The sequence below is a fragment of the Citrus clementina genome, unplaced genomic scaffold (assembly GCF_000493195.1).
Source record: "Citrus clementina cultivar Clemenules unplaced genomic scaffold, Citrus_clementina_v1.0 scaffold_3, whole genome shotgun sequence".
Lineage (NCBI taxonomy): Eukaryota > Viridiplantae > Streptophyta > Magnoliopsida > Sapindales > Rutaceae > Citrus > Citrus x clementina.
Window position 1 is genome coordinate 25,568,900 of NW_006262339.1, and position 13,883 is coordinate 25,582,782.

Below are 13,883 nucleotides of genomic sequence, written 5' to 3' on the forward strand. Positions count from 1 at the left end.
GATTTTACGGACCTCAATAAGACATGCCCAAAAGATGGTTTCCCTTTGCCAAAGATAGACCAACTGGTTGACTCAACGGCTGAGCACAGCCTGCTCAGTTTTATAGATGCATTTTCTGGATACTACATTCATCACTAACATGTGTTTGTTCTATTACAGAGTGATGTCATTCGGTTTAAAGAATGCAGGAGCCACTTACCAGAGATTGGTAAATAAAATCTTTAAACCACTGATCGAACGCACAATGAAAGTGTACGTGGATAACATGATCATAAAGTCCAAGAACTCAACAGATCATGTGCAGTATTTAGAAGAAACCTTTGAGCCACTGAAGAAGTACAAAATGAAACTAAATCCCGAGAAGTGCGTATTTGGGGTTAGCCCAGGTAAGTTCTTGGAATTCCTGGTGAGTCATCGAGGAATAGAGGCCAACCTAGAGAAAATACGGGCAGTAGTAAAGATTAAGTCCCCTCGAATAGTCAAAGAGGTGCAAAGCCTCATGGGGAAGATGGCAACATTGAACCGATTCATTTCAAGGGCCACGGATAAATGCCACAATTTCTTCCAAATTATGAGGAAAAGAAGAAAAATATAGTGGACAGCGAAATGCGATAATGCATTTAGGCAGCTGAAGGAGTATCTCGCCCGTGCCCCATTGTTATCAACTCCAAGGGAGGGCGACAAGTTATAATTGTATTTGGTTGTCTCCAAGTGGGCTACTAGTTCGGTGTTGGTTAGAAAGATGAAGGAGAGAAACATCCAGTGTACTGCACTAGTAAAGCCTTGGTGGACACAGAGGCTAGGTATCTCGCGATGGAGAAATGGGCACTGGCCTTGGTAACAACTGCGCGTAAGCTCATACCATAATTCCAAACGCACCCAATAATTGTAATGACTTATCAACCTTTTCGACAAACACTCCTAAAACCAGACACATCTAGTTGCTTAGTTAAATGGTCAGTGGAGCTGAGCGAGTTTGACATAACCTACCGACACCAAGGAGCCATCAAAGCACAAGCCCTGGTCGACTTTATGACGGACTATACAGAGCCTGGTGAAGAGGTTCACGAGGATCAACCAACTGAAAAAGAAAAGCCACGAGGGGTATGGTTAATAATGGTTTATGGGTCACGTAGTAAGCAAGGATCGGGAGCAGAGGTGGTGATACGGAGTCCAGAGGGGACCGAGGTCTCTTACACAGTGAAGTTTGAGTTTCAGCTCATGAATAATCAGGCAGAGTACGAAGCCTTCATTACTGGGCTTAGGCTAGCGCATGCATTACAAGTAAAAAGGGGCGAGATCTGAGCAGATTCTCAGTTTGTCTGTAATCAATTTAATGAGTATTTTCAGGCAAAATGAGAGAATATGAAGCTTTATTTGAAGAAGACAAAGCAGATGATTGGGATATTTCGAGAGGTTAAAATAAAGCAAATAGCAAGGACAGAAAACTATTGAGCAAATATGCTAGCCAGAATTGCTGCAACTGCAGATCCGAAGTTGCCCAATCAATCCCACTGGAAGTGAGAACTTCGTCAAGCATTGGGGTAGAAGCAGAAGTAATGGGGGTGGATGATGGAATATTGTTAGGTCCCAGTCAGATGCAGCTAACGATTACAAGTAGTGCTAGTGATATTATTTCTGCTTGTGGTGAGAAATAACCAATTAATTGCAGTTTGAAATCTCAATGCCTTTATTCATATTCTGGAGCTTATTTATAATCACAAGACCTTGATTTTCAACCTACAATCACGGCTGAAATCAATAAAAGCAAATATTAAAATAACGACTTAGCTAATATTTCGTAAAAGATAATCAAAAGCAACTTGATAAGGTTATCCCAAAAGCAACTTGATAAGGTCATCCCAAAATCACGGCTCCAGTACTCATCTTTACAATTTCCACACGTGAAACTGCACATGCATGTGTCATGCATGGCTTGCATGGTTTCCACACGTGAAACTGCACATGCATGTGTCATGCATGGCTTGCATGGGAATCAACTTATGCTCTCACATAAAATACTTATGGTTTGGCTTTGGCATTCTTCCAGATCTTCGTGGCTCATGCACTTGCTTTTTATCATTGCCTCCGCCACGAAGAATACCCTTGTCCTCAAGGGTCGGATGAGGGAATTGCTGGCACAACATTGTGGCATCCTCCCATGTTGCGTCTTTAGCCGGTATTTTTTCCAGCAAACTAGATTCTGCTCGATCACTTTACCTCCTCTCTTCACCCAACGTGTGTCAAGGATAGCTTCAGGGTTCATGATCACCGAGCCTTCATCATCTACAGGTGGTAAATCGACACTGTTACTAAGGAAATCACCCATGGCTTTCTTAAGCAAAGAGACGTGAAACACCGGGTGAATTCGAGCATTCTCTGGTAATTGCAGTTCGTAGGCTACGGCTCCTACTTTGCGAAGAACTAAATACGGCCCAAAGTACCTGCAAGCTAATTTATAATGTGCCCTTCTGAACACTGAAGTCTGCCGATAGGGCTGCAACTTTAATAACACCATATCTCCCTGTTTGAACTCAACGTCGCGGCGACCCTTGTCAGCTATTTGCTTCATCCTGTTAGCTGCTGCGGCTAAGTTTTTCTTTAATTGTAAGAGCAGTTCATCAGGCGAATGTAGGGCTTGATCAACCTCATGCACCGGTGAGGAACCAAGTTGATACATGGGCACGGCTGGAGGTGGTCTTCTATACAAAGCTTGGAATGGAGTCATTCCGATGGAGACGTGGAATGTGGTGTTGTACCAAAATTCTGCCCACGACAAAAAAGAATGCCACTTTCTCGGCCATTGGTGAACAAAACATCTCAAGTACTGTTCCAAGCATCGATTAGTTACCTCCGTTTGGCCGTCGGTTTGCGGGTGGTACGCCGGGCTCATTTTGAGTTTGGTGCCGAATAAATTGAAGAACTCTTGCCAAAATCTGTTGATGAATATAGGTCTCGGTCGCTAATGATTGATTTGGGCATGTCGTGCAGCTTCACTACTCCCTCAATAAATTTTTCTGCCACTGTTTTTGCTAAGTAAGGATGAGAAAGAGCTATAAAATGTGCTGATTTACTCAATCGATCTACCACCACCAAAATAGCATTCTTCCCTTGTGAGCAAGGTAAAGCTTCCATAAAGTCTAGTGTAATATCATCCCACACCTGACACGGGATTGGCAGAGGCTGGAGAAGTCTTGCCGGCTTGAGCGTTTCTGCCTTTGTTTGTTGACAAGTTGCACATTTACTCACGTATTCACGCATAGTTTAGAACATGGATGGCCAGTAGAACTGTTGTGATAAACGTTTGAATGTGCGAAGAATTCCAGAGTGACCTCATTGAAGCTTCATCAAATGTGACATCTCTGCTATACACAAATTTTTTGCCTTCGAGATCCCAAAGCTTGAAGCCCTTTACTCCACTTTTGAATCCCACAAAGATAGCTTTTCTAAAACGAATATCCAGTTTACCATCTTTGACATGATAATAAGCTAGATACCCGAATATACGAAGGGAATCATAGTCTTGTGTATGCTTTCCAGACCACATTTCCATAGGAGCTTTACCTCCAATTGTAGCAGAAGGCAACCGGTTTACCAAATCACTTACGTAGCTCACAGCTTCAGCCCAAAATTTTTATCTAAACCAGCATTAGATAACATACACCGTACCTTCTCCAGTAAAGTACGATTCATACGCTCAGCCACACCGTTCTGTTGCGTAGTATATCTCACCGTGAAATGTCTTTTAATACCCTCGTTCTGGCATACTTGCAAGAATGGATCAGAAGTATATTCACCCCCATTATCAAATCGTAATACTTTGATCTTTTTGCCAGTTTGAGTCTCCACCAATTTCTTTCATTTCACGAAAATCTCTAGAACCTCATCCTTTACTCGTAGGGTGTACACCCACATACGTCTAGAGAAATCATCAATAAAAGTAACAAAATAATGGCTTCCACTAATTGATGCAGTCTTGGTTGTTCCTCATATATCACTATGAACATATTCAAGGATCTCACGAGTATCGTGATTAGCTGTACCAAACTTGACCATTGTTTTCTTGCCTACTACATAATGCTCACAGAAATTTAATTTACAGGTTTTGGTACTTTTTAAGAGTCCATGCCTCATCAGAGTTTGCAAAGACTTCTCTCCAGCATGTCCCAATCGTACATGTCATAGCTTGATGGTGTCACTGTGCGCCTCAACAATATTTGCTTCATCAGTTGAACCTCCCTTTAAATAGTACAGATTGTGACGCCGAACCCCTTGCAGAATCACCATAGCTCTATGTGTAAACTTCATTATACCATCTTCAATGGTAACCTTGTAGCCTTTAGCTTCCAAAGCACCCACAGAAATTAGATTTTTCTTTAAAGCTTGAACAAATCTAACCTCTTTGAGTTCTCTGACCATTCCATCAAACATTTTGAGCCGAATTGTTCCTATCCCCATTGTGCGACAAGGTTGATCATTCCCTATTACAACTACACTGGATTTCAGATTACGAAAATCCGTAAACCATTCCTTAATAGGACAAATGATAGGTTGCTCCAGTATCAAGTATCCACTCACTCAAACTAGCCACATATGCTGCAGGAGTAATACTTAGTGAATAATCAGAGCCCTCATCTTTCCGTGCCATGTTTGCTGCTGGTGTTTTTTTCACATCTCTCTTTTGAGCCTTTGGACAGTCTTTCCTCCAATGGCCCTTTTCATGACAAAAGGCACACTCGTCTCGAGCTATATTTCTGCTTCTCGATTTGGATCAATAATTCTTTCCACCACGCTTCTTCTGTTTCTCCATCGCCCAATCTCTGCTCACCAAAGCTTCAGACGATGCTCGTTCAGAATTTTTATCATTATTCCGAATCTCCAAGTTAGTCAATGCTGTGCAAACATCTTTGAAAACGATCACACTCTTCCCATATATCAAGGTAGTCACAAAATGACTATATTCCTCTAGTAGTGAATGTAATAGAATCATAGCCTTAACTTCATCCTTAATATCTTCATCAAGATTCTTCAAATCAGCAAGTAACTTTTCAAATCTTGAGACATGATCGTGCATTGACACCCCAGACTTCATTCGAAAGCCATATACTTGGCTCATTGCATGAAGGCAATTTTCAGGACTTTTTAGCAGGTACTTCTCCTCCAATGTACGCCACAAAGTCACCGCACACTCCTCATCTTTCACCAAGTATTTCACCTCCTTGGTTAAACAAGATCTGATCTGACCACAAGCTTTCTCGTTCATACGATCCCAAATTTCTTCATCATACAAGTGTCTTTTATTTTTCAGAACAACATCGAGATCAATTTGAATAAGGGCACCTATAACTTCGCGCCTCCACATGCCGAAGTTGATTTTCCCATCAAACTTTTCAATATCGATCTTTTGACCTCCTATAACAGGTGCTGAATAGCGATTTGACAAATCTCGCCTCCCACCTGAAGTGTCTCCTGAAATGGTCTCGGTAGATCTCTCCCCAATTCTTGAAGTTTCACCTTCTACCATTTTCTCAATGAATTATTTCCACTTGAAAAACAGTCTCTATGATGTTAATTTCGTGTGAATAAATGCACCAGAAAAGTTCTTAGGAGACTGGACGGGAACTCGGTCCCAATTAAAAACCAGAATCCTTAAACTCTTATCGCCTTTGTTGACAGAACTTTCCTAGACATGCAAAAATACACACTACTTACAATAGACTGTCTCCCCAAGTACAAATGGTCGTCTCCACTGTATTCGTGAACAATACCGTATACGTGAACAATTCCGTATCCCCCAAGTACGAACCGTCAGCTCTGATACCACTTGTTGTGCGCGGAATGCGGAATCAAGCGCACCAAATAATTACTGAAAAATAAAGGACACAAAATTTACATGGTTCGGTAATTAAACCTACATCCACGAAGGTAAGAAAGAATATTTGTTTAATTTACAATTAATAAAGTACAAATATTTGAGTAAAGAAAACTTACTTTCTCATAACCCAAATATACCCAGTACTCTCACACTCTACAGGAAAGATAAATTCCCCATACACACTTCTCTCACTTCTCTCAAAAGCTTAGAAACTTATAAGCTTAACAATTTTGGGATGCTAAACAAATGAAGAATGCTTAGTTATGTATAGGGAAAATGTTGGCACTATTCATGAAACAAATATCAAGAAAAAACCGCGTTCAAAACGCGTTTAAAACGCGTTCAAACCGTGTGCAAAAAGTCCACACGGTTTTGACTTGACTTTTCAACAAATAGTAAGATAATAGTGGCTACACGCAATTCACATGTTGCATCAACAATGGGACCGATTCAACACTATAATCTAAAGGCTCTATCAAATGAAGATTGCTGGTCTGTATTCCTGATGCGCATGTAATGATAGGGATATTGTTGAACATCCAATTTCAGAATTATTTCGCGAGAAAGTTGTTGCAAAGTGCGGAGGTTTACCTTTAGCAGCGGCGACTCTTGGCGGCCTTTTACGCTTCAGGAGACTAGATGCATGGGATGCATTATTGAACAGCAATATATTGGCTGATTTACCTCAACAAAGCGACATTCACCCTGTGTTAAGATTGAGTTATCATTATCTGCCTTTTCATTTGAAGAGATGCTTCGCTTATTGTGCAATTTTTCCAAAGGATTATGAATTCACGGAGAGGGAAGTGGTTTTGTTGTGGATGGCTGAAGGCATTATTCAACAATCAAGAAAGGATAAGGAGTTGGAAGATTGGGGCAGCGAGTGTTTTCATGATCTAGTGTCACGGTCAATTTTTCAACCGTCAAGTAGTGACAGCTCTAAATTTGTGATGCATAACCTTGTCCGTGATCTTGCTCAACTGATTTCTAGACAAATCATTTTCAACTTAGATGAGGCCAATAGGTCATCAAGAAGATTGGAAAGGGTTCGCCATTCTTCGCACTCCCGGGGTTGGTTTGAGGGTAAAGATAAGTTTGAGTTCCTTTATGAGGTGAAACATCTGCGAACATTCTTGCCTATTTACGCGAGAGGTGGTGCTGACTATAGGTTTATAAGAGCTGCAGTTCCATATTATTTGCTGCCAAAGTTAAGAAAGTTGAGGGTGCTATCTTTGCAACATTACTATGTCACTGAATTACCTAATTCAATTGCAGATTTGAGACTTTTAAGGTGCCTCAACCTTGCTGGCACTGCTATCGAAAGTTTACCCGAGTCAACAAGCTCAATGTTGAATTTAGAAATTTTGATATTAAAAGACTGTACAAGTCTAAGAAAGTTGCCAACCAAAATGAGAAAATTGATTAATTTACGTCATCTTGACATAGAAGGTGCAAATTTACTTACAGAGATGCCTTGGGGAATGAAGGAGCTGAAGAATCTCAGGAAGTTGTCTAATTTTATTGTGGGAGACTGTGGTTCTAGGTTGAAAGATTTGAAGAATTTGAAGTTTCTTCGTGGAGAACTTTGCATCTCAGGATTACATAATGTGCATGATTCACAGGATGCAAGAGAAGCCATGTTATGCGAGAAGCAGAATCTAAAAGCATTATCGTTGCAATGGGGTACTCAATATCAAAAAGATTTTAATAAGCGGATGATGAGCTCCTATTCGTCGCTATTCATGTCTCAAATTGTCATATCAAGAGCTGAAGAAGTAGAAGAAAATGTTCTTGACATGCTGCAACCTCAAAAAGATTTAAAAGAGCTGACAATTAGTCGTTATGGTGGTGTAAGATTTCCATCCTGGGGATGGAGGTGGTTTAAATTCGAAAATTGTGAAAATTGCACATCTTTGCCGGCGCTTGGGTTGTTGAGTTCACTTAAACATCTTGTTGTTAAAGGGTTGAAGAAATTGAAAAGCATTGGTGCTGAGTTTTATGGAGTGAGTGGCTCAAATCCTTTTCAATCACTGGTGACTCTCTGCTTCGAGGATTTGCCGGAATGGGAGTATTGGGACACCAAACTCGAAAAAAATGGCGCTGTTGCAGGATTCTCTAGCCTTTGTGAACTTTCCATTGTAGAATGTCCCAAATTCAGTGGAAAATTGCCGGAGCATCTGCCTTCATTGGAGAAACTTCTTGTTAGTAAATGTGGAGAGTTGGTAGTTTCATTCTCAAGTCTTCCGAAGCTCTGCAAATTAGAAGTTGAGGGATGCAAAGGACTTGAGTGCGGCAATCCGATTGACTTAAAGTCGATCGAGTCAATGACTATTTCAAATAACTCTTTACAAATAAATGGATGCAAAGGGATCACATCTAATGATTGTCCAGTTGCTGAGTCTAAATCTCCACCAAACTCGGTAACTGTTATTTCAAATCTTTTGGAGTTTGGAAAATTTTTAAACCAAGGATTTCAGCTAGTAGAGGCTTTGTGGATTGGCGATTCTCAACAGATCAAGTCATTGGGGGACTGTCCACAACAACAATTTCGGAAGCCAGAACAAGGGCTGCATGTTATCACCTTCCCTGAAGCAGTATCTATTGAAGAAAGTTGCGAGAGTCTGGTTTTATTTCCAGATATCAAATTTTTTCACAATAATCTGCGATCTCTTAAAATTGGAAAGGCCAGAGCTTTGAAATCCTTGGCTATGATGGGCAACAGTTCACAACTGGAAAGCTTAGTTATCAGCAATTGTGATCCTCTAACATTCGTTGCAAGTCGCAAGCTACCTTCATCTCTTAAAAGGCTTGAGATAGAGAATTGTATGAACTTGCAGCATTTAGTGGATAGTGAAGAGGATTCTTTTACTTCTTCATCGTCTTCTTCATCAGTGGCGTTGAAACACCTCAGTATAAAGCTTTGCCCTGAGCTCATCAGTTTATCCTCAGGAATCCAGTTACTTGAGGCCCTTGAAGAACTCCAAGTAAGCGGATGTCAAAAGCTGGAGACTATACCCGATAGCCTGCACAATTTAAAGAGCCTTTGTATAGACGGGTGTCCAAGTCTTGTTTCCTTGGGAGAAAGAAGGCTTCCCGAAAGCATTTCAAGCGTCGAAATTCGCAGATGTGAGAAGCTTGGAGCCCTGCCCAGTGACATGCACAAACTCAACTCTCTTCAAGATTTAGACATAAGGGAATGTCCGTGCATTGTATCGTTTCCAGAAGAAGCTTTTCCCACCAATCTAACATCACTTGCTATTGGAGGAGATATGAAAATGTTGTATAAGGGGCTCGTTCAATGGGGGTTGCACAGGCTTACCTCTCTTATATGGCTCTTGATTGAACGATGTGATGAATCAGAGTGTTTTCCAGACGGGATGATGGGAATGACATTGCCCACCTCTCTAGTTCACTTGAACATTGTGGAAATCCAAAAATTGAAAAACCTATCTTCTTCTTCATTGGGTTTCAAAGCCTCACTTCTCTTCGACGTTTGTCGATACAGGATTGCCCAAATCTGACCTCATTTCCAAACGTTGGCCTTCCATCCTCGCTTTTGGACTTATCCATATTCAATTGCCCAAATCTCACCTCATTGCCAAAGGTTGGCCTTCCATCCTCCCTTTTGGAGTTAACCATATTCGATTGCCCAAAGCTAAGAAAAGAGTGCAAAAGGGATAAAGGAAAAGAGTGGTCCAAGATTGCCAACATCCCCATGTTTTTAATAGACGATACAGATTCAGAGAAGGAGTAGAGACTCCTGTATAACAACAAAACAAGGTCAGTAGATTCCTACAATCCACTTCAACATTCTCTTTTCACTCTCCACGTTGTTTAATGAATCCTCTTCATGCCTTGGTTAAATTCAATTTAAAATGCTTCTTTGCCACTTTCTATTTCATTTTCACATATCATCCAATGTAGAGTGGTGGTTTGTAAAGAAAATTATATAGTAGTACCTTTACGCTCTACTGTGCTCAAAATTATAAATTTTACATATGCTTTTTGTTTTTTAAATTTATTTTGTTTATGTTAATTATTTTAAGAAATTTTGTAGCTTAGTCAAATTAATATTGTTCCTAATTGCAGATTGATATGACTGCTTGGAAAGGCACCCCTTCAGTTCTTACTCATTACAGAGTTATGAAACCAGACAAGCCAGCCGGAAAGGATGACTTATCTTGAAGTAGCTCCAGAACCCACCCGTTGGCAGATATGTTTGTAAGTAGCTCAAGCAGTAAAGAACTAAAGCTTAATCTAAAACTAAGACTCTTACCTGTATTAGAATTACAATATAAATAATAATTATTTACATCATAAAACCACGTAATTCCCATGAATTTGGAAAGAGATAGCATACAAACAGAATTTAATTAAGATTAAGAAGAACAAAAATAATGCTACCAAACCAGCATGCATAATATGTACTACTGTCGCTTTCAATTGCAATTTAAAAAAAGGAGAAAACACCAATTTAACAAAATTTGATGGCAATTTGCAGAGGGAATAGGGAGAAGAATAAGAGGAGCTTCGGCATTTGAGACCATCAAAGCTGTGCTGACAAAGCTGAAACTACTAGTTTGTGAAAGGAGTTTTGAGGATCGCAATTCAAGTGCTTTCGAAATTGAGACAAATCTGGTGGGAATATATACTGATTAAGAATTTGTAAAGCCAATGCCTCAAAATGATGCAGAGCAACAGATACTGATGTTTGTTGTTTGACTTCCAACAGCTCAGTGCAAGAGAAAAGGAGAAGACTTTCATGCAATGAAAATAATCGTGGAAAAGGGATATTGCAGATAGAAATCTTTCAATTTAGGATTTTTTTAAAGTCTGAAAAAATTATTAAACCGTATGGTTTAGTAGTACAATATCATAATACTATTGAACCACACGGCTTAACAACTTTCTCTGACTTTAATAAAGTTCAGGATCTTAAACCAGAGCGGGGCTATATTGCAGAAGCATCTAAAGAGAGAGTTAACAAAACTAAGCAAACTGGGAGGTGCACTTCCTTCCAAGCCTTCTGTGAAGATGGCTGGTGAATCAAATTGATTCTCCAGAAACGACATCGTTTGAGGCTTAAGAAGCTTTATGAAGTCACGTGCTGCTCATTTGCTTATAACAGAAAACAGATTTTACAAAACGACGTGCAAAACATGCGTTTTGGGTCAGCAGCTTAAGTAACCACGTGAGGAAGCATGCGTTGGAGCTTGGTTTCAGTTAGTTAAGTTTGTTAACCACGTGTCAACAAACTGTACAGTCTGGAAATAAGCCTGCTATTAAAACACAGTATAAAGGCTGGTTTTCGATTGCCATCTGGAAAATGATTGTAGAAAAAGATTTGAGAGAGAGAAAGTGTCATATTGTACTCTGTAAAATCTTGTATAAGGTTCTGAAACTGTCTCCACAGCTGAATCAATAAAAGCTCATCTAAAGGCTTCTCCTGTGTATGTTTGTTTGGTTTATGTTCTTTACTATTTCTTGATCGATTCTTGTAGTTGCGTAGGTTGTGATTTGATCTGTTCAGTCTTGTATTTTTGCAACTTCAATTAGTTTTGGTCAAAGAGATCTTGGGAGTGATCAGTTTTGTTTAGAACCAAGAACAAACTGATTACTACACCTTCCTTGTTCACCACACAGTTCCTGTGAGTACTTCCAATTGATGTTGACGCAAAACATTCCCTTACTGTAATTAAAGATTGCAATTTTGAAGCAATGTAATGGCTTCTTGATGTAAACCTTTAAACTGATAGGACATACACAGTAGGGTTACTGGATGTTGTACCAACTCCAAAATTCAAGGAGAACTTTGCTTCCCGTACAGCGCCAAGAGCTGTTCTGCACTGATTCAATCAGCAAAAATGACAAGGCAAATTACACCATCAAGCTCGACTTCGAGAGTACTCAGATCAGTTACCCATTTCTTCAACTGTGAATATCATGATTGTGGCTAGCAGTGAAGACGGGGGATGTCCCTGGAAAATCTTGAGAAAAAAAATGCAGACATGATACACAACACTTGATCTAACTTCTGGCCATTGCTTTACAAGCATGTTTGTTTATGCAAAGCTTCAGAAGTTAAAGACTACTTACGCTGCGGCGCCGCTTCATGGATGCTGTTTGAATTCCAGTAGCAAATGAGAACTTTAGCACCATCATCCGGTTTAGATGACACCATGACATTGATGAACTCACTGTTGTCATCAACTTCGAAATGCTGCAAATGCTATGATGGCAGACAAATAACTGTTGTAATTGCTAATTCATCTTGTATTAACAATATTTGCTAGTGATTGATTCGTAGCATCTTTCTAAGAAAGAAAATTTACTTGAAACAAGTTGATGAAGAAATAAGTTTCATTTATTTATGTTAGTTAATCACATTCGTTAACTCATGTTATGCTTATACAATTTGTTGATGCCCAAATCTGATCTAGTCTATTAGCGACTTAATATCAGACTTCTACCCCAGCATTAGATTTATTTGGTAGAGAATCGATTGGTCAATCGTCTAGATATCCTGCAACCACTGGTGATTAACCTGCGAATACCTGAAATCATAGAAGACAGTCAGAGGCGCCGGAAGTTTTTCCGGCGTGAACCCTCCGACGCTCAAGTCAGTTTCTGGGCCTTTGCCAAAAAACTTGTGCCACCACTCATATGGCTTAATAAACATTGCCTTAAAAACCAAAAGTTTTTTGAGTCCTTTGCAGAAAAAATGAAATAGAGTGTAAAAGAAAGGATTTTCCCTGAGAGGAAGAGGGCAAAAAAAAAAAACCCCCCAGTAGGAGAGAGAAAAAAGAAATAAATAATCCCCCCTAGCTAACTCCCCACTCCCCTCTTTCCCCCCTTGTTCTCTCCCACTTTCGGAAGTTAAGGATGAGGTAAAAGTAATGCCCCCACTCTCCTTTTTTTCCTCTTTTTTTCTGTTACCAAACACCAGTCCCCTAGTTTCTAGTGTTGAGAGTTTTAACGAATCAAGACTGGAAACTATATAAATTTTAAAGTGACCTCGAGGTGGTTGCCATAAATCGGCCCGGGATTGCTAAAATTAACCTTGACATTAACAAAAAAGTTTCAAGTTTTAAACTTTTACATGCCTTTAAATATACCATTTTCCTACTCACATAATCATGTAAAGCAGGTTTCATAAGTTCATGTATTTATCTCACTTGAAGTAGGTTTTAAGACTTAGTCATTTATCTGCTTTAGAACATTTTTCGCTCATATAACTCTTGCTCGCGTAATCCTAGTCGGGCAAGAGCAGGCAAACTTTGACTTCGTCTCACAGCGAGGAGGTTTGGAGACTATAAGCCTTTTACGTGTAGTACCTTTTTCTTTTTTTTCTGCTCGCCTTCACATGGTCGAGCAAATTCTGGCAAGCTTGACTTCTTGTCTCACCATCCAGCAGGCTTTAAGACTTTGAAGCCTTTTGCGTGCCTTAGAAACTTTCTTGGGATTTTTTATCTATGCTCGCCTTCACATGGTCCAGCAGATTTTGGCGAGCTTGGCTTCCTGTCTCGCCATCGAGGAGGATTTGAGACTTGTGGAGCCTTTACTTGCCTTAGAAACTTTTTTTTTTTAAATTCTCATTGTCTGCTCGCCTTCACATGGTCGAGCAGATTCTGGCGAGCTTGGCTTCCTGTCTCGCCATCGAGGAGGATTTGAGACTTGTGGAGCCTTTACTTGCCTTAGAAACTTTTTTTTTTTAAATTCTCATTGTCTGCTCACCTTCACATGGTCGAGCAGATTCTGGCGAGCTTGGCTTCCTGTCTCGTCATCGAGGAGGCTTTGAGACTTTGGAGCTTTTGCGTGCCTTAGAAGATTTTTGGTGGTCTGCCCGCCTTCGCTTGGTCGAGCAAATCCTGGCATGCTTGGCTCCCTGTCTCGCCATAAAACAAACTTTGAAACTTTGGAGCCTTTTCGTGCCTTAGAAGATTTTTGGAACTTTTGCGGTCTGCTCGCCTTCGCTTGGTCGAGCAGATCCTGGCATGCTTAGCTTCCT

At 40.2% G+C, this 13,883-nt stretch overlaps 1 protein-coding gene across 1 annotated transcript; it reads left to right on the plus strand.

The window, feature by feature from the left end:
• Positions 1-5,736: 5,736 nt before the first annotated feature.
• LOC18049378 (putative disease resistance RPP13-like protein 1) lies at positions 5,737-9,641 on the plus strand. The gene is given in 5 exon segments (XM_024187239.1): positions 5,737-5,798; positions 6,272-6,382; positions 6,384-9,333; positions 9,336-9,410; positions 9,480-9,641. Coding segments are annotated over 5 exon segments (3,348 nt in total). The 3' UTR covers positions 9,630-9,641.
• Positions 9,642-13,883: the final 4,242 nt, after the last annotated feature.